The sequence below is a fragment of the Procambarus clarkii genome, chromosome 5, assembly GCF_040958095.1.
Source record: "Procambarus clarkii isolate CNS0578487 chromosome 5, FALCON_Pclarkii_2.0, whole genome shotgun sequence".
NCBI lineage: Eukaryota > Metazoa > Arthropoda > Malacostraca > Decapoda > Cambaridae > Procambarus > Procambarus clarkii.
In genome coordinates this window covers 14,077,286-14,098,378 of record NC_091154.1, presented here as the reverse complement: position 1 = coordinate 14,098,378, position 21,093 = coordinate 14,077,286, and the positions used below count along the sequence as shown (strand labels likewise).

Below are 21,093 nucleotides of genomic sequence, written 5' to 3'. Positions count from 1 at the left end.
GGGAACTCTCGCACGATGTCTTCAACATCTGCTTCAGAGTTAGATGGAAACGTTCAATTACCCCCTGACTCTGTGGATGGTATGGGCTGGAAACCTTATGAGTTATTCCATGTTCCTTACAAAATTGCTCGAAAACATCAGACTTAAAATTAGTACCATTGTCAGTTTGCACGACCCGAGGCAGTCCAAAAGTGGAAAAAAATTGCAACATACGAGCAACAACAGTTTTTGCTCGGATGTTCCTTACAGCAAAAGCCTCTGGGTAACGAGTAGTGATACACATCATCGTGATTAGGTAAATATTACCAGACTTAGTTCTAGGTAATGGTCCAACACAGTCCATTACCACATGAGAAAATGGTTCCTCCGGCACGACAATAGGCCTTAGAGGAGCTTTAGGTGGAGTCTGGTTTGGTTTCCCAACCAGTTGACAAACAATACACGCATTACAAAATTTTGCCACATCGCTTTTCAGCTTGGGCCAGAAAAAATACTTTAAAATTTTGTGATACGTAATATTAATACCTTGATGTCCCCCCATAGAATCATCATGAGCAGCTGCCAAAACCCTTTCTCTATAGCAGGTCGGCAACATAACCTGGTGGACTACCTCCCACTCATTTGACAAGGGAGCACTCTGTGGTCTCCATTTTCTCATCAAAATCCGATCATTGTAGTAGTACCCAGTTGCTGCGTCTACAATTTCCTCCATAGAGACGGCTGTTTCATGACAATCTGCAAGAGTGGGGTCAGCTTTCTGTAACTCACTCAAGGAGGCATCTAGGCCTTGGTCAGATGCCATTGGCCGAGGCTCAACAGTGTTCTCCACCTCCCCACTACTCTCGGTAGATGGCGGTGGCAGGCTCTCCACAATGTCCTCGGCCACGTCATCGAGTCGGGCCATAAATGTGTCCGCGAGGTCCACTTGGTTTTCACCACTCGGAAAGCTCCTTGTGACCTCGGGATTTACCACCTTGGCAAGCACAGGGCTGCCCTTACATTTAAGTCCCATAGACCTGGTCACCGCGCACGCAGGGTACACAACATTATCCTCTGCGGCGGGTGGATCCAGGCAAACCTTATGGGTAGGCAACATAATAGGCAGTCTGGAGTCCCCTACCTTATCCCCTGCTAAATCATTACCAACTATTACATCAACATTAGGGAAAGGTAGGTATGAAGTGACTCCGACTGTACAAACACCCTTGTGGAAATCAGATTCCAGGGTAACCTTATGGAGGGGTACTGCCCGAGTATCACTAGTGACACCCTCGACCAGTACCACCTCTCCAGTGTCGAGAGTGTTGGCACCTTGCAATGCACTCTCTAAAATTAAAGTCTGGATGGCACCGGTGTCTCGGAAGATCACCACGTCCTTCCAGGAAGAACCCTCAGACAAAAGTAGTCTCCCTTTCGATAAGAATGGGGTAAGCAAGTCCAACCACTGTGGGTTGGAGGTCTTACTCCCTAACCCTTCCGAAGGCCTCAAGCCCTGTGTCACAACTAGAGCATTGGGTCTTTTTTCTGGGTACAGTTGCCAACAACGGCTAATATTGTGGTTTGAACGATTACAGTGACCACAAAAACGTCGGGGAGAAGAGACATTACTAACAGAATTACCCTTCGGTTCACCTTTAGGTGCCGTTGGGCTAGACACTTTAACAGGGTTAGTTATGTCTGAAACAGAAGGTGCATTAGGTAAAGGGTTAGAATGAGCTGGTCTGGACTGGCTGTGGGTATAAGGTTTGCTACTCTGTGGGGTATAATTATTTTTATTGGGCCTTTTGCCCGCCAATTGGTAGTTTTCTGCCAACTTGGCCAAATCCCCTATTTTAGAATTTAACTCTATCCTTCCTTTAATGTATTGTGATACGTTCTCTGGCATAACATCTATAAAAGGCTCCATTAAAATTAAGTTCCTGAGAGCCTCGTATGTTTCGGCTTTCGCCGAGCGAATCCATCTATCAAACAATCGAATTTGATCATTCACAAATTCAGTGAGCGGTTGGTTGTGAGTAGGCCTAAGGTTACGATAAACTTGGCGGTGAGCTTCAGGAGTAATTTCATATGCCCGCAAAATACCTTCCCTGACTTTATCATATTCGAAACACTCGTCGTCAGGCATGTTTATAAAAATATCTTGTGCTTTACCCCTAAGTCTTCCCTGTAGGATTTTCACCCACTCTTCCTTTGGCCAGTTCATGGACGTGGCCACTCTCTGAAAATGGTTGAAAAACCTTTCAGGGTCAGACTCGGAAAATTCAGGCAAATTATGCTTTTTCTCATAATGCCTGGGGTTTGAATCCCCGGCAGGTGGAGTTCCAGTGGCATTCGCTCTAATTCTAGCCTCCTCGGTTTTGAGTTTTTGCTCCTCTAATTTTATTTTTGCTAACTCTAAAGCTAATTCACTTTCCCTATGAGTTGCACTTTCTGCTTGGCTAGGCTGGCATAAAGGTGTATCACTTGCCAATAGTTGTTCATCAATACAATGTTCTAATATTTCATTTACCAAAGTCCACTTTTTATCTGCGACATTTAATTCTAGGCCAAATTCCTGGCCTAACAATACTAAATTAGACTTTTTAAGTTTCTTTATCTCTACCACTGAAGGCTCCCTTGCCAGTTTCTGCATTTCAGAAGACATCACTAATAATTTTAGCTCCCAGCCAAAGAAAAAATTAAAAAATAAAAATTGGAAAAAAAACAAAAATTTGCACGGCCCCTAACACAAGGCCACACTAACCTTAATCGTGAAGGGATCCAGCTGGGTGTCCAGTCAGTGCAAGAATGTCCTTTGCTAGATGAGCTGGACCCTAGGCTAGCACACAACCGTTCTGCAGAAATAAAAAATTTTAATTTTGGCACTCAAGAATCTAATTTTTTACACTTATAATGTTCCTCCCGGACTGGCCAACCACTTGTTATAAATGATATGAGTGGGGCTTCTATGGGGTACTGGTACTATTAAGGGGTATAGGTAGTTAGAAGACAGGAGTATCAAATATGGGAGAGCTAAAAGGCCCGGCCCCCAAAATAAACTATCCACAGTAGTAATAACTTGCTACAAGACCAAATATGTTCGTCTAAGGGTTGATCACTGCGCTCCCACCTTGGAAGAAGAGATACTCTGTAATTCATGTACTTATTTATTAACCCGTTAACAACCCCCCATATACACTCACACCAATAACAATAATAATAATAACTTTACCACACTATCTTACGTTAAAAGCCTTGGTCCACGTAGGCAGGATACAAGGGTTACACTAATAACAAGCTAGGGTAAAGTACTACTGGATAAGCACTGAAGCTGGATGCAGCTTAGGGTAGTGAAACCACGTGGGACCCTAATACAAAACACAACACTTAGGGGTACCCAAACACTGGCAAAATACTATCCCCAGGTCTCCCCAATCGTTACTACCAGAGTAGGCACACTTACACCATATAATACTTAACTTAAGGGTACAGGAACTTCAGGTAAGGGAAATAAGTAAGAGGAGAAGGAAGGAGAGTAGGGATACAGCCACAGAGTAGGTCTTAACCTCACGCCACCAGCCAAGAGAAGACCGAGCTCCTCGCGACCACCTGGCCTCCCTCATGTCGTGGTGCCGGAAGGAGCCTAATTGATCGTGCAGCTAAGCACATTAAAGATCTTCCCCTATGCAACGTATTGTTACTTTATGAATGATTAGAAAGTATTAGTAAGCAAAGTTGGTGCCTATGTTATTATTTAATAATCAACCCCCAGCTCAGTCTTTAAATGCTCTTTGAGAAACAATAATAGTCTTACGTCTGGCAGGGAAGATACAAACAATTTCCATTCGAAATGCGCCAACTGTACTACTTAGGAAGTTTAATAGCTCAATTTTGACCTCTGGTTTCCACTGGAGAACCCAGGGTCGTAACAGCTGGGCAGAAAACTACCGCCCGACCAGCTTGCCATCACACATCCTCAAGCTCCTGGAGAGAATCCTAAGGGAAGGAATCATACAACATCTCTCAGTGAACAATCTTGTAAAGACATGGCATTAAGAGCTGGGCAGAAAACTACCGCCCGACCAGCTTGCCATCACTCATCCTCAAGCTCCTGGAGAGAATCCTAAGGGAAGGAATCATACAACATCTCTCAGTGAACAATCTTGTAAAGACAACACAACATGGGGTTGTTAAAACACATCCTGCCTCACTAACCTGCTCACATTCCTGTAAACGGTAACCGGCTAGTGAGACAAAGGACTTCCGGTAGATGTGGCTCACATGGACTTTGCTAAAGCTTTAGACAAGGTACAGCATGAGAGACTGGCAAGGACATTACAGGCACATGGAATAAATGGGAGAATACTAGAATGGGTAAAACAAGGGTTAAAACATAGCAAACAAAGGGTCGTGCTAAATGGGAATGAATCTGACTGGGGAAATGTGGTAAGTGGGGTGCCACAGGGGTCCCTTTTGGGGCCAACCCTTTTGTCATACACATCAATGTCGTAGATGACAATATTACGAACCACATCATCACATTTACCGATGACACTAAGATCTGTGGTAAAGTGGGATGTGAAGGTGATATTGAGACCTTACAAAGAGATCTGCATGAACTCCACAAATAGTCAGATAACTAACAAATGCTTTTTAATGTTGATAAATGCCAGACCTTGCATGTGGGGCACAACAGTCTACGTCACAACTACCAAACAATAAATGCCAGACCTTGCATGTGGGACACAACAGTCTACGTCACAACTACCAAACAATAAATGCCAGACCTTGCATGTGGGGCACAACAGTCTACGTCACAACTACCAAACAATAAATGCCAGACCTTGCATGTGGGACACAACAGTCTACGTCACAACTACCAAACAATAAATGCCAGACCTTGCATGTGGGGCACAACAGTCTACGTCACAACTACCAAACAATAAATGCCAGACCTTGCATGTGGGGCACAACAGTCTACGTCACAACTACCAAACAATAATTGCCAGACCTTGCATGTGGGGCATAACAGTCCACGTCACAACTACCAAACTGACAACACAACCTTACAACAGACAGATGAAGAAAAGGGCCCTGGAGTCACACTCCAACATTCACTACAAGTTGCACAACAAGTGGGAGCGGCAGTACAAAAGTGAACCAAACCCTGGGAATAATACAGCGTACCTTTACCTTCAAGGAAAAGTTGTTCTCTGGTGCGGTGTCTCTGGGGCGCCCCACCACCTGGATTATTGCATCCAGGCATGGAGACCTCATCATCTTCACAAACACAGCTGCTCTGGAGAAGGTGCAACACCGGGCAACAAACATCATCCCAGAGCTAAGTCATCTCTCATATCAGGAACGGTTGAGGGCCTCAGGGCTAACAACACTACAGACCAGACATGACGGGCCGGATCTCATCGAAACCTTTAAAATACTGAACAATTTAGAGTATGTTGATCGGGACAATTTCTTCATAAGCTCAGATGTAACACAAATGAGAAGCAACAGATTCAAGCGCAACAAGCTACAATGTAGGACTGAAAGCAGGAGATACTTTTCTCCCTTGTAAACCCGTGGAACCGCCTACCCAATGAAGCTGTGAACCTCAAAACTCTGCTGGGTTTTAAAATACAGCTGGAAAAGATTATGAGTGAAAATGGGAGGACCTTTGACAAACTGCCGGCTTCCTGTCCTCATCGAGGCCACTAGTATTAGTGGCCTTCAGGTAAATTCAGGTATATAAGGGGCAAAACTGACCTATCTCTCACAGTGTTTAAGAGGGAACTCGATAAGCTCCTTCAAAGCATACCTTATCAACGAGGCTGTGACTCATGCATCAGGCATCAAACAGCCTGGTGGATCAGACCAGCAGCCAGGAGGCTTGGTCAGTGGCTATGGTGACAGTGGTCCCCAGAACCTTCAATAGGTAGTCAACATGTAGGTAGGTACACACACATTGTTTAACAAACATCAAAGTGAACTAAACCTTGCCTGTCAACAATGACATAACATTGTGGTACTGTATAGTGTTAAATGATTTACCCAAGTGTGTTATTGTGCAGTATCGCAAAAGTTACTTAACAGCAACAATTTGCATATTTCATTATGATATTCACTTGAAACTGATTATTGCTGACAACTACACATTCATTGATGTAGCTCTTGAAGAGATTGTTACGGTGTTTGACATGTTGCACGTCTTGCTAGATGGCAGAGATGATCACTTGGTATTTTTGCAGGTTGTGCCGACAGAAGACGACAGTTGTGAGGCAGCATCACTAAGAATGAAGTCACCACACAAGGCAGAACAGGTGCACCATGGGAACATGTTGATGACCTCTGACGACAGTGATCACGTGAACAACTCTACAGTAAAACGCTTTAAAAAATCACATTTTACTGCCGGACATTCCAGGAATGAAGAACGTGTACTTGCAAGTTGTCAGCCAGTCTCTGTAACTGGCTTGTATAATACATCTTCCATAGCAGGTAATGTTGCAACAGTTTATGGTGATAGTTCATACACACAGGGAAGTGAAGGTTGAGTCTCGTATGTCTCACGTTAACAATAACCACAACACGGTACACGTTACTGCTGCAGGAGATAGTTCATACACACAGGGAAGTGAAGGTTGAGTCTCGTATGTCTCACGTTAACAATAACCACAACACTGTACACGTTACTGCTGTAGGAGATAGTTCATACACACAGGGTGGTGAGTCAGGACGGTGGCTGGTACAACAGAAGCCAGGGTGGTGAGTCAGGACAGTGGCTGGTACAACAGAAGCCAGGGTGGTGAGTCAGAACAGTGGCTGGTACAACAGAAGCCAGGGTGGTGAGTCAGGACAGTGGGTGGTACAACAGAAGCCAGGGTGGTGAGTCAGAACAGTGGCTGGTACAACAGAAGCCAGGGTGGCGAGTCAGGACAGTGGGTGGTACAACAGAAGCCAGGGTGGTGAGTCAGGACAGTGGCTGGTACAACAGAAGCCAGGGTGGTGAGTCAGGACAGTGGCTGGTACAACAGAAGCCAGGGTGGTGAGTCAGGGTGAGTCAGGACAGTGGGTGGTACAACAGTAGCCAGGGTGGTGAGTCAGGACAGTGGGTGGTACAACAGAAGCCAGGGTGGTGAGTCAGGACAGTGGCTGGTACAACAGAAGCCAGGGTGGTGAGTCAGGACAGTCCCTGGTACAACAGAAGCCAGGGTGGTGAGTCAGGACAGTGACTGGTACAACAGTAGCCAGGGTGGTGAGTCAGGACAGTGGCTGGTACAACAGAAGCCAGGGTGGCGAGTCAGGACAGTGGCTGGTACAACAGTAGCCAGGGTGGGTGAGTCAGGACAGTGGCTGGTACAACAGCAGCCAGGGTGGTGAGTCAGGACAGTGGGTGGTACAACAGAAGCCAGGGTGGTGAGTCAGGACAGTGGGTGGTACAACAGAAGCCAGGGTGGTGAGTCAGGACAGTGGCTGGTACAACAGAAGCCAGGGTGGGTGAGTCAGGACAGTGGGTGGTACAACAGAAGCCAGGGTGGTGAGTCAGGACAGTGGCTGGTACAACAGAAGCCAGGGTGGGTGAGTCAGGACAGTGGGTGGTACAACAGAAGCCAGGGTGGTGAGTCAGGACAGTGGGTGGTACAACAGAAGCCAGGGTGGTGAGTCAGGACAGTGGCTGGTACAACAGAAGCCAGGGTGGGTGAGTCAGGACAGTGGGTGGTACAACAGAAGCCAGGGTGGTGAGTCAGGACAGTGGCTGGTACAACAGCAGCCAGGGTGGTGAGTCAGGCCAGTGGCTGGTACAACAGAAGCCAGGGTGGGTGAGTCAGGACAGTGGGTCGTACAACAGAAGCCAGGGTGGTGAGTCAGGACAGTGGCTGGTACAACAGAAGCCAGAGTGGGTGAGTCAGGACAGTGGGTGGTACAACAGAAGCCAGGGTGGTGAGTCAGGACAGTGGCTGGTACAACAGAAGCCAGGGTGGTGAGTCAGGACAGTGGGTGGTACAACAGAAGCCAGGGTGGGTGAGTCAGGACAGTGGGTGGTACAACAGAAGCCAGGGTGGTGAGTCAGGACAGTGGGTGGTACAACAGAAGCCAGGGTGGTGAGTCAGGACAGTGGGTGGTACAACAGAAGCCAGGGTGGGTGAGTCAGGACAGTGGGTGGTACAACAGAAGCCAGGGTGGTGAGTCAGGACAGTGGGTGGTACAACAGAAGCCAGGGTGGGTGAGTCAGGACAGTGGGTGGTACAACAGAAGCCAGGGTGGTGAGTCAGGACAGTGGGTGGTACAACAGTAGCCAGGGTGGTGAGTCAGGGTGAGTCAGGACAGTGGCTGGTACAACAGTAGCCAGGGTGGTGAGTCAGGACAGTGGGTGGTACAACAGAAGCCAGCGTGGTGAGTCAGGACAGTGGGTGGTACAACAGAAGCCAGGGTGGGTGAGTCAGGACAGTGGGTGGTACAACAGCAGCCAGGGTGGTGAGTCAGGACAGTGGGTGGTACAACAGAAGCCAGGGTGGGTGAGTCAGGACTGGGTGGTACAACAGAAGCCAGGGTGGTGAGTCAGGCCAGTGGGTGGTACAACAGAAGCCAGGGTGGGTGAGTCAGGACAGTGGGTGGTACAACAGAAGCCAGGGTGGGTGAGTCAGGACAGTGGGTGGTACAACAGAAGCCAGGGTGGTGAGTCAGGACAGTGGGTGGTACAACAGAAGCCAGGGTGGGTGAGTCAGGACAGTGGCTGGTACAACAGAAGCCAGAGTGGTGAGTCAGGACAGTGGGTGGTACAACAGAAGCCAGGGTGGTGAGTCAGGACAGTGGGTGGAACAACAGTAGCCAGGGTGGTGAATCAGGACAGTGGCTGGTACAACAGCAGCCAGGGTGGGTGAGTCAGGACAGTGGGTGGTACAACAGAAGCCAGGGTGGTGAGTCAGGACAGTGGGTGGTACAACAGAAGCCAGGGTGGGTGAGTCAGGACAGTGGGTGGTACAACAGAAGCCAGGGTGGGTGAGTCAGGACAGTGGCTGGTACAACAGAAGCCAGGGTGGTGAGTCAGGACAGTGGGTGGCACAACAGAAGCCAGGGTGGTGAGTCAGGACAGTGGGTGGAACAACAGTAGCCAGGGTGGTGAGTCAGGACAGTGGCTGGTACAACAGCAGCCAGGGTGGGTGAGTCAGGACAGTGGGTGGTACAACAGAAGCCAGGGTGGTGAGTCAGGACAGTGGGTGGTACAACAGAAGCCAGGGTGGGTGAGTCAGGACAGTGGGTGGTACAACAGAAGCCAGGGTGGGTGAATCAGGACAGTGGGTGGTACAACAGAAGCCAGGGTGGGTGAGTCAGGACAGTGGCTGGTACAACAGAAGCCAGGGTGGTGAGTCAGGACAGTGGGTGGTACAACAGAAGCCAGGGTGGTGAGTCAGGACAGTGGGTGGTACAACAGTAGCCAGGGTGGTGAGTCAGGACAGTGGCTGGTACAACAGCAGCCAGGGTGGGTGAGTCAGGACAGTGGGTGGTACAACAGTAGCCAGGGTGGTGAGTCAGGACAGTGGCTGGTACAACAGAAGCCAGGGTGGGTGAGTCAGGACAGTGGGTGGTACAACAGTAGCCAGGGTGGTGAGTCAGGACAGTGGCTGGTACAACAGAAGCCAGGGTGGTGAGTCAGGACAGTGGGTGGTACAACAGTAGCCAGGGTGGTGAGTCAGGACAGTGGGTGGTACAACAGAAGCCAGGGTGGTGAGTCAGGACAGTGGGTGGTACAACAGGTGCCAGGGTGGTGAGTCAGGACAGTGGGTGGTACAACAGAAGCCAGGGTGGTGAGTCAGGACAGTGGGCGGTACAACAGAAGCCAGGGTGGTGAGTCAGGACAGTGGGTGGTACAACAGAAGCCAGGGTGGTGAGTCAGGACAGTGGGTGGTACAACAGAAGCCAGGGTTGGTGAGTCAGGACAGTGGGTGGTACAACAGAAGCCAGGGTGGGTGAGTCAGGACAGTGGCTGGCACAACAGAAGCCAGGGTGGTGAGTCAGGACAGTGGCTGGTACAACAGAAGCCAGGGTGGTGAGTCAGGACAGTGGGTGGTACAACAGTAGCCAGGGTGGTGAGTCAGGACAGTGGGTGGTACAACAGAAGCCAGGGTGGTGAGTCAGGACAGTGGCTGGTACAACAGTTGCCAGGGTGGTGAGTCAGGACAGTGGGTGGTACAACAGAAGCCAGGGTGGTGAGTCAGGACAGTGGGTGGTACAACAGAAGCCAGGGTGGTGAGTCAGGACAGTGGCTGGTACAACAGTAGCCAGGGTGGTGAGTCAGGACAGTGGGTGGTACAACAGTAGCCAGGGTGGTGAGTCAGGACAGTGGCTGGTACAACAGAAGCCAGGGTGGGTGAGTCAGGACAGTGGGTGGTACAACAGTAGCCAGGGTGGTGAGTCAGGACAGTGGGTGGTACAACAGAAGCCAGGGTGGTGAGTCAGGACAGTGGCTGGTACAACAGGTGCCAGGGTGGTGAGTCAGGACAGTGGGTGGTACAACAGAAGCCAGGGTGGTGAGTCAGGACAGTGGGCGGTACAACAGAAGCCAGGGTGGTGAGTCAGGACAGTGGGTGGTACAACAGAAGCCAGGGTGGTGAGTCAGGACAGTGGGTGGTACAACAGAAGCCAGGGTTGGTGAGTCAGGACAGTGGGTGGTACAACAGAAGCCAGGGTGGGTGAGTCAGGGACAGTGGCTGGCACAACAGAAGCCAGGGTGGTGAGTCAGGACAGTGGCTGGTACAACAGAAGCCAGGGTGGTGAGACAGGACAGTGGGTGGTACAACAGTAGCCAGGGTGGTGAGTCAGGACAGTGGGTGGTACAACAGAAGCCAGGGTGGTGAGTCAGGACAGTGGCTGGTACAACAGTTGCCAGGGTGGTGAGTCAGGACAGTGGGTGGTACAACAGAAGCCAGGGTGGTGAGTCAGGACAGTGGCTGGTACAACAGAAGCCAGGGTGGTGAGTCAGGACAGTGGGTGGTACAACAGAAGCCAGGGTGGTGAGTCAGGACAGTGGCTGGTACAACAGAAGCCAGGGTGGGTGAGTCAGGACAGTGGGTGGTACAACAGAAGCCAGGGTGGGTGAGTCAGGACAGTGGCTGGTACAACAGAAGCCTGGGTGGTGAGTCAGGACAGTGGGCGGTACAACAGAAGCCAGGGTGGTGAGTCAGGACAGTGGGTGGTACAACAGAAGCCAGGGTGGTGAGTCAGGACAGTGGGTGGTACAACAGAAGCCAGGGTGGGTGAGTCAGGACTGTGGGTGGTACAACAGAAGCCAGGGTGGGTGAGTCAGGACAGTGGCTGGTACAACAGAAGCCAGGGTGGTGAGTCAGGACAGTGGCTGGTACAACAGAAGCCAGGGTGGTGAGTCAGGACAGTGGGTGGTACAACAGAAGCCAGGGTGGTGAGTCAGGACAGTGGCTGGAACAACAGAAGCCAGGGTGGTGAGTCAGGACAGTGGGTGGTACAACAGTAGCCAGGGTGGTGAGTCAGGACAGTGGCTGGTACAACAGTAGCCAGGGTGGGTGAGTCAGGACAGTGGCTGGTACAACAGTAGCCAGGGTGGGTGAGTCAGGACAGTGGCTGGTACAACAGAAGCCAGGGTGGTGAGTCAGGACAGTGGCTGGAACAACAGAAGCCAGGGTGGTGAGTCAGGACAGTGGGTGGTACAACAGAAGCCAGGGTGGTGAGTCAGGACAGTGGGTGGTACAACAGAAGCCAGGGTGGGTGAGTCAGGACAGTGGGTGGTACAACAGAAGCCAGGGTGGGTGAGTCAGGACAGTGGCTGGTACAACAGAAGCCAGGGTGGTGAGTCAGGACAGTGGGTGGTACAACAGAAGCCAGGGTGGTGAGTCAGGACAGTGGGTGGTACAACAGTAGCCAGGGTGGTGAGTCAGGACAGTGGCTGGTACAACAGCAGCCAGGGTGGGTGAGTCAGGACAGTGGGTGGTACAACAGTAGCCAGGGTGGTGAGTCAGGACAGTGGCTGGTACAACAGAAGCCAGGGTGGGTGAGTCAGGACAGTGGGTGGTACAACAGTAGCCAGGGTGGTGAGTCAGGACAGTGGCTGGTACAACAGAAGCCAGGGTGGTGAGTCAGGACAGTGGGTGGTACAACAGTAGCCAGGGTGGTGAGTCAGGACAGTGGGTGGTACAACAGAAGCCAGGGTGGTGAGTCAGGACAGTGGGTGGTACAACAGGTGCCAGGGTGGTGAGTCAGGACAGTGGGTGGTACAACAGAAGCCAGGGTGGTGAGTCAGGACAGTGGGCGGTACAACAGAAGCCAGGGTGGTGAGTCAGGACAGTGGGTGGTACAACAGAAGCCAGGGTGGTGAGTCAGGACAGTGGGTGGTACAACAGAAGCCAGGGTTGGTGAGTCAGGACAGTGGGTGGTACAACAGAAGCCAGGGTGGGTGAGTCAGGACAGTGGCTGGCACAACAGAAGCCAGGGTGGTGAGTCAGGACAGTGGCTGGTACAACAGAAGCCAGGGTGGTGAGTCAGGACAGTGGGTGGTACAACAGTAGCCAGGGTGGTGAGTCAGGACAGTGGGTGGTACAACAGAAGCCAGGGTGGTGAGTCAGGACAGTGGCTGGTACAACAGTTGCCAGGGTGGTGAGTCAGGACAGTGGGTGGTACAACAGAAGCCAGGGTGGTGAGTCAGGACAGTGGGTGGTACAACAGAAGCCAGGGTGGTGAGTCAGGACAGTGGCTGGTACAACAGTAGCCAGGGTGGTGAGTCAGGACAGTGGGTGGTACAACAGTAGCCAGGGTGGTGAGTCAGGACAGTGGCTGGTACAACAGAAGCCAGGGTGGGTGAGTCAGGACAGTGGGTGGTACAACAGTAGCCAGGGTGGTGAGTCAGGACAGTGGGTGGTACAACAGAAGCCAGGGTGGTGAGTCAGGACAGTGGCTGGTACAACAGGTGCCAGGGTGGTGAGTCAGGACAGTGGGTGGTACAACAGAAGCCAGGGTGGTGAGTCAGGACAGTGGGCGGTACAACAGAAGCCAGGGTGGTGAGTCAGGACAGTGGGTGGTACAACAGAAGCCAGGGTGGTGAGTCAGGACAGTGGGTGGTACAACAGAAGCCAGGGTTGGTGAGTCAGGACAGTGGGTGGTACAACAGAAGCCAGGGTGGGTGAGTCAGGGACAGTGGCTGGCACAACAGAAGCCAGGGTGGTGAGTCAGGACAGTGGCTGGTACAACAGAAGCCAGGGTGGTGAGTCAGGACAGTGGGTGGTACAACAGTAGCCAGGGTGGTGAGTCAGGACAGTGGGTGGTACAACAGAAGCCAGGGTGGTGAGTCAGGACAGTGGCTGGTACAACAGTTGCCAGGGTGGTGAGTCAGGACAGTGGGTGGTACAACAGAAGCCAGGGTGGTGAGTCAGGACAGTGGCTGGTACAACAGAAGCCAGGGTGGTGAGTCAGGACAGTGGGTGGTACAACAGAAGCCAGGGTGGTGAGTCAGGACAGTGGCTGGTACAACAGAAGCCAGGGTGGGTGAGTCAGGACAGTGGGTGGTACAACAGAAGCCAGGGTGGGTGAGTCAGGACAGTGGCTGGTACAACAGAAGCCTGGGTGGTGAGTCAGGACAGTGGGCGGTACAACAGAAGCCAGGGTGGTGAGTCAGGACAGTGGGTGGTACAACAGAAGCCAGGGTGGTGAGTCAGGACAGTGGGTGGTACAACAGAAGCCAGGGTGGGTGAGTCAGGACTGTGGGTGGTACAACAGAAGCCAGGGTGGGTGAGTCAGGACAGTGGCTGGTACAACAGAAGCCAGGGTGGTGAGTCAGGACAGTGGCTGGTACAACAGAAGCCAGGGTGGTGAGTCAGGACAGTGGGTGGTACAACAGAAGCCAGGGTGGTGAGTCAGGACAGTGGCTGGAACAACAGAAGCCAGGGTGGTGAGTCAGGACAGTGGGTGGTACAACAGTAGCCAGGGTGGTGAGTCAGGACAGTGGCTGGTACAACAGTAGCCAGGGTGGGTGAGTCAGGACAGTGGCTGGTACAACAGTAGCCAGGGTGGGTGAGTCAGGACAGTGGCTGGTACAACAGAAGCCAGGGTGGGTGAGTCAGGACAGTGGGTGGTACAACAGAAGCCAGGGTGGTGAGTCAGGACAGTGGGTGGTACAACAGAAGCCAGGGTGGTGAGTCAGGACAGTGGGTGGTACAACGGAAGCCAGGGTGGGTGAGTCAGGACAGTGGCTGGTACAACAGAAGCCAGGGTGGGTGAGTCAGGACAGTGGCTGGTACAACAGAAGCCAGGGTGGGTGAGTCAGGACAGTGGCTGATACAACAGAAGCCAGGGTGGTGAGTCAGGACAGTGGCTGGTGCAACAGAAGCGAGGGTGGGTGAGTCAGGACAGTGGCTGGTACAACAGGGGGCCTCGTAGCCTGGTGGATAGCGCGCAGGACTCGTAATTCTGTGGCGCGGGTTCGATTCCCGCACGAGGCAGAAACAAATGGGCAAAGTTTCTTTCACCGTGAATGCCCCTGTTACCTAGCAGTAAATAGGTACCTGGGTGTTAGTCAGCTGTCACGGGCTGCTTCCTGGGGGTGGAGGCCTGGTCAAGGACCAGGCCGCGGGGACACTAAAAGCCCCGAAATCAACTCAAGATAACAGAAGCCAGGGTGGGTGAGTCAGGACAGTGGCTGGTACAACAGAAGCGAGGGTGGGTGAGTCAGGGTGGTGAGTCAGGACAGTGGATGGTACAACAGAAGCCAGGGTGGGTGAGTCAGGACAGTGGCTGGTACAACAGCAGCCAGGGTGGGTGAGTCAGGACAGTGGCTGGTACAACAGCAGCCAGGGTGGTGAGTCAGGACAGTGGCTGGTACAACAGAAGCCAGGGTGGTGAGTCAGGACAGTGGCTGGTACAACAGAAGCCAGGGTGGGTGAGTCAGGGTGGTGAGTCAGGACAGTGGCTGATACAACAGAAGCCAGGGTGGTGAGTCAGGACAGTGGGCGGTACAACAGAAGCCAGGGTGGTGAGTCAGGACAGTGGCTGGTACAACAGAAGCCAGGGTGGGTGAGTCAGGGTGGTGAGTCAGGACAGTGGCTGATACAACAGAAGCCAGGGTGGTGAGTCAGGACAGTGGCTGGTACAACAGTGTGAGTGTTTGACAAGTTGAAATAAAATGTAATTGGTATAAGGAATTGAGCTCGGAAAATTTCTAAGAATTTTCTTTATTCTTTAACTGTTACGAACCCGGATCCAGCGTCTGAGTCTGGAGCAGTGACAACCACGCCATCTGTGGGTCAGCTCCCGAAACCCCCGCCAAACGGACGACGACACCTGGTGAGGACAGCGTGTACTGGCCTCGAGGACCAGTTTCCAGTCTGGTTCAGCACTCTACACCGCCGCTCCTGACCTCTGGTGAGGTGGTGCTCCGACGACAGCGCCATCTATGGACTGGATACGTCAGGTGTTTGTGTCTGAGCCCGTAAGTGTGGTGTTTTAGTGTCCCGGTTATTGATGACGTGTCTGCTTACAGAGCCGACCTGGGACCACTGTGATGGAAGTGGAGTCAGTCTACCCGAGGCAGCCAGTCTCCATACTGTGAAGTTTGCTGCAGCTGTTGTGACGTCGTCCCCCCGGAAGAACACTGTGGTGTGTTAGCCTGCCAGTGGAGTGGCAGTGAAAGGATTTACCCGGGACCGACTGTTGGAGACGATAATCCACTGGGGTATTGAGGACAGGAGGGTGATTTGTGATATCACACGAGACTCCTGTCTAGGGCGTACCCCTTATATCGTTCGTGGAGTGGCCGTACCAGCCTTGGTGGCTCAGTACCTGCCAGCAGACCAGCTGGACGTGTGGTTGACGGCCTCCACGACGGTGCCCCCAGTGGACCTGCGTTTTGGCTGACCTGTAGCCCGGGTAGGCTCGGCATTCTCAGAGGACACGTCGTGAGGCCACGAAAAAGCACCAAGGACTCGGCACCAAGTGGTGTGGCACCAGCGTCTTCAGCAGAAGACCACGATGAAGGATTAATCCCCTTGTATAGTGTTAATACCCTCCCCCTGTGCACGTTTGATTTTATATATTTAAACGGTGATGGTAATTATAATATTAAGTTCTTAACTTTCTTTCCCTACTCCCTTTAAGTTACTTACGTCACGGATCTCATCCCTTGATAGCCACTACTGGCTTGGGAACGGATACATTATATCTTCCTCTAACAACATCAGAGTAAGGACCCCGTTGCGTCCCGAGAGGGCCGTAACATAATTGGCATCCCCAGCGGGATCCGTCCCCTTGTTAAGTATGTTTGACAGGGGTGGTGAAGTGGCGTAATCCTTGTATATAATTCCCCCTGTCTGACGATTGTGACGTTATACGTCCTGTGCGGTGCTCAAGAGTGACTAAGTGCGATATTGTGCAGTGCAGTGCTCGCTGTGATTAAGCGATTAAGTGCAATATTGAGTAGTGCGGTGATCAGTGATTTAGTGCAATATAGTAGAGCGAAGTGTTCGCTTGGACTCAGTGCAATATTGGGTAGTGTGGTGCCCGAAGTGATTACGTGCAATATTGGCAAGTGCAGTGTTTGGTGCGATAAAGTGCAATATTGGCGTAGAACAGTGCTCGGTGTGTTAAGTGCTAACGTGTAAGCGGTGTGTTAAGTGCTAGTTGAGTGTTCCATCTGTGACAATGGCAGAAAAAGCTATCATCGATGATCTGGACGATGTTCAGGCTTTTCTGAACAGAGTGGACTGTCTTGCCAGATTAAAGTATCTGAGCAAACCGGAACTTGTACTAGTGAGCGCCTACCTGGAGATCAAGATCCGTGCCAGTGATTCCCGTGTGGAGATCTTGTCCAAGGTTCACCGGCACCTGAAGGCAGAAGAGAAACAGGAAGGCGAGACTCCTAGTACAAGGGAAGGTGAGGAAATAGCTTCCACAGAAAAGGAAGATAAGGGCAGTGACATTGACAGTGATGCAGGTGAGCTTAATATCAGCTTCCTAACAGTCAAAATGCGTGCCCTAGAGATCAATCGCGAGATAGAGTGGAAGAAGTTAGAAGTAGAACGAGAATTAAAAGATAAAGAAGTGGAGATGAAAAATAAAGAAATGGAGATGAAAGAAAAAGAATTGGCGATGAGGCGTTTAGAATTAGAAAGAGAAGAAAGAAGAGAAGAACGAGAAAGAGAGAGAGAAGAACGAGAAAGAGAAGAAAAAGAAAGACAGAGACAACATGAATTAGAAGTATTACGATTAGGCGCTGGACAGAGACAAACTGGAGTAAGCGGTTTCGATCCGGTAAGGAATATCAAAATGGTCCCCAAATTCAACGAGAAAGAAGTTTCGAAGTTCTTCGCAGCCTTCGAAAAAGTCGCTGCCTCTTTGGAGTGGCCAAGGGAAAATTGGGCCATCATGATACAGTCAGTCTTGACTGGGAAGGCCCAAATCGCCTACTCTACGTTATCCCTTGACGACTCCGGCGATTACGATATGGTGAAGAAAGTGGTGCTCATGGCGTACCAATTGGTACCGGAGGCATATAGGCAAAAGTTCAGAAACCTGAAGAAGACCTCAGAGCACACTTTCACCGAATTCGCCACCATCAAGGAGCGACTTTTTCAAGAATGGTGTGCCTCTCGGAAGGTGGAGACCAAGGAAGACCTCGAGCAGCTGATTCTGCTCGAGGACTTCAAGGATTGTTTGTCTGGAGACCTCAAGACGTACTTAGAGGAACAGCAGGTGGAGACCTTGAGTGCAGCAGCCACCATGGCTGAAGAGTATATCCTGACTCATAGGCCGTCTGCTAAGTACGTCCCGAGGAATTACCAGCGCCGGTTTGACAGACCTCACGACGAAGAAGAAGAAAGACCCGTCCCACAAAGTGCTAAGAAGACTCCCCCAGGTAGCCCTCGAAGAACAAGTCCTAGTAGTCCGAAACACCGTAGTCCGAGGAGGAACATGGTGTGCTGGACTTGTGGGCAGAAGGGGCACATAGCTGCTAGGTGCCGAGGCAGAAGAGGTGGCAGCGCACGAAGGGAGGTGATGTTGATGAGCTGTGGAACATCACCAGCAGGAAGCCAGTCGACGACGTCGCAGGAAGAACCCAGATTGTTTTCCCCTCACACTTCAGGCGGGTATGTATCGAGTGATCATACTGGTAGATCTGTAGTAGTGCTCAGAGATAGTGGAGCAGCCCAGTCCCTGATCATGAAGAGCTCGGTACCCGAGGGAGTAAATGTGGACGGGAGACAAGAGGTTGTCCTGGTTGGGTTTCCAAGGACACAGTACATCGCCCCCTTAGTGCCAGTACATCTCGACTCGCCTTATTTCAGCGGCACATGTGCGTTGGCAGTAGTCGATACCCTCCCTGTGGCTGGGATTGACGTGGTACTAGCCAACGACTTGGTGACCGATTGGAGCACCAATCATCCCAAGGTTGCGGACGAGTCTACCAGAACAGCACGGTCTGAGGTAACAGGCAATGGTAATGTCCAGGTAAAGACAGACCCAGATTTAAACATATTTAATTTGTCCTCTCACCCGCAGATCGACGATATTCTAGCAGTGTCTCCTGATTCTTCTCTCGACAAGGAACATGAGGTTACGATGGCAGAAGTACCTGAGCTAGAAGAGAGGCCTTGTGTGCAGACACCCACGGATACCAACGAGTCTGGAGCGAAGGCTGAGGTGTGCTTGCGGTATGGCAAGTTACAGCGTGTAGTGGACCAGCCAGAGATTCCCCAGACGTCAGAGGTATGTGAGGTGTGTTCAAAAGGTCTAGTGCCCTCTTTGGTCCAAGCCAGGCTAGTGGATGGTGCCGGCTATGGACATGACAAGCTCAGGAAACTTATCCCTCGACTTACCAAATGTTTCCTATCGGTATTTTGTTTGTTTTTCGTATGTGTTCTTGTTTGTGCTCTCAGTGAGGACCGGTGGACGACCCGACGAATGATGGCCCCCATGAACATCGTGAAGAGGTCCCAGGGATTGGAGATTTGGACTGCAGGTGTTGCAGTTGAAGGAGGGACCTGGAAGGTGATAATTGATACAGGAGGTACGACATGTGATAATATGAGTGACTGTTTCCGACAGGTTGACACCCCTCGCGTGATAGCTGAGCCTCAATGCAGCGTTATGCGGAACGTTGGTCGACCTGACGGTGGCAGAGTGAATGCCATCTGCAACGTACAAGCAGCCCTGTTGGGACTAGGTTTAAGCCTAGTAGAAGGGTATGCAGTAAGTACTGACTTGCCCACTGTCGCAACCACTCTGAATTATCAGACTCCTGTATTCCAGGTTCCTGTCTCCCTGAAGGACCATCGAACCGGTACCAGAAATGCCGTCTGTGATCAGCCATCATCGGTGCCACTACACAGGGAAGTGTCGAGTCGCCCCAGATCGTGTCTACACCGATCCGTACTCGAGAGATGTGAGATGATGCCCCTGTTTGCCATCGCAGAGGAGGTGTGGAAGATTACGTCAGGCAGGTCATCGCCTGCCATTTTCAAGCTCCCTTTGTGCCAGGGATTTTCTTTAGTACAATTCAGTAGACGAGACAGCCTCGCCATCCCAGATTATAAAGCATGTGTGTCCATTTGGAGTTGTGTCGTCGTACTAATTTGGTTTGTGTTTTTTTATAGAACCCCAAACCAAATTCTTTTTGGTGGGGAGGTGTTACGAACCCGGATCCAGCGTCCGAGTCTGGAGCAGTGACAACCACGCCATCTGTGGGTCAGCTCCCGAAACCCCCGCCAAACGGACGACGACACCTGGTGAGGACAGCGTGTACTGGCCTCGAGGACCAGTTTCCAGTCTGGTTCAGCACTCTACACCGCCGCTCCTGACCTCTGGTGAGGTGGTGCTCCGACGACAGCGCCATCTATGGACTGGATACGTCAGGTGTTTGTGTCTGAGCCCGTAAGTGTGGTGTTTTAGTGTCCCGGTTATTGATGACGTGTCTGCTTACAGAGCCGACCTGGGACCACTGTGATGGAAGTGGAGTCAGTCTACCCGAGGCAGCCAGTCTCCATACTGTGAAGTTTGCTGCAGCTGTTGTGACGTCGTCCCCCCAGAAGAACACTGTGGTGTGTTAGCCTGCCAGTGGAGTGGCAGTGAAAGGATTTACCCGGGACCGACTGTTGGAGACGATAATCCACTGGGGTATTGAGGACAGGAGGGTGATTTGTGATATCACACGAGACTCCTGTCTAGGGCGTACCCCTTATATCGTTCGTGGAGTGGCCGTACCAGCCTTGGTGGCTCAGTACCTGCCAGCAGACCAGCTGGACGTGTGGTTGACGGCTTCCACGACGGTGCCCCCAGTGGACCTGCGTTTTGGCTGACCTGTGGCCCGGGTAGGCTCGGCATTCTCAGAGGACACGTCGTGAGGCCACGAAGAAAGCACCAAGGACTCAGCACCAAGTGGTGTGGCACCAGCGTCTTCAGCAGAAGACCACGATGAAGGATTAATCCCCTTGTATAGGGATTAATCCCCTTGTATAGGGTGGGTGAGTCAGGGTGGTGAGTCAGGACAGTGGATGGTACAACAGAAGCCAGGGTGGGTGAGTCAGGACAGTGGCTGGTACAACAGCAGCCAGGGTGGGTGAGTCAGGACAGTGGCTGGTACAACAGCAGCCAGGGTGGTGAGTCAGGACAGTGGCTGGTACAACAGAAGCCAGGGTGGTGAGTCAGGACAGTGGCTGGTACAACAGAAGCCAGAGTGGTGAGTCAGGACAGTGGCTGGTACAACAGCAGCCAGGGTGGGTGAGTCAGGACAGTGGCTGGTACAACAGAAGCCAGGGTGGTGAGTCAGGACAGTGGCTGGTACAACAGAAGCCAGGGTGGGTGAGTCAGGGTGGTGAGTCAGGACAGTGGCTGATACAACAGAAGCCAGGGTGGTGAGTCAGGGTGAGTCAGGACAGTGGCTGGTACAACAGTGTGAGAGTTTGACAAGTTGAAATAAAATGTAATTGGTATAAGGAATTGAGCTCGGAAAATTTCTAAGAATTTTCTTTATTCTTTAACCTTTATTCCTGTGGTGATATTCAACTAGGTCGCCTGAGGAAGGACTTGCTTAGCTAACACTAAGTGTAGTAAGCAGCTCATTCCTCACCTTGGAACCATGTATGAACAATTGACTAGGCGCGAGCA

General features: G+C 51.6%; 1 protein-coding gene across 1 annotated transcript in view; it reads left to right on the top strand.

Moving 5' to 3' along the window:
• LOC138351091 (histone-lysine N-methyltransferase PRDM9-like) overlaps nt 1-21,093 on the top strand; it is a 127,567-nt gene that overhangs the window by 42,013 nt on the left and 64,461 nt on the right. The window contains exon 4 of the mRNA XM_069302722.1: nt 6,225-6,474. Coding sequence (XP_069158823.1) covers nt 6,225-6,474 — 250 coding nt within the window. The remainder of the gene's footprint in view (nt 1-6,224; nt 6,475-21,093) is intronic.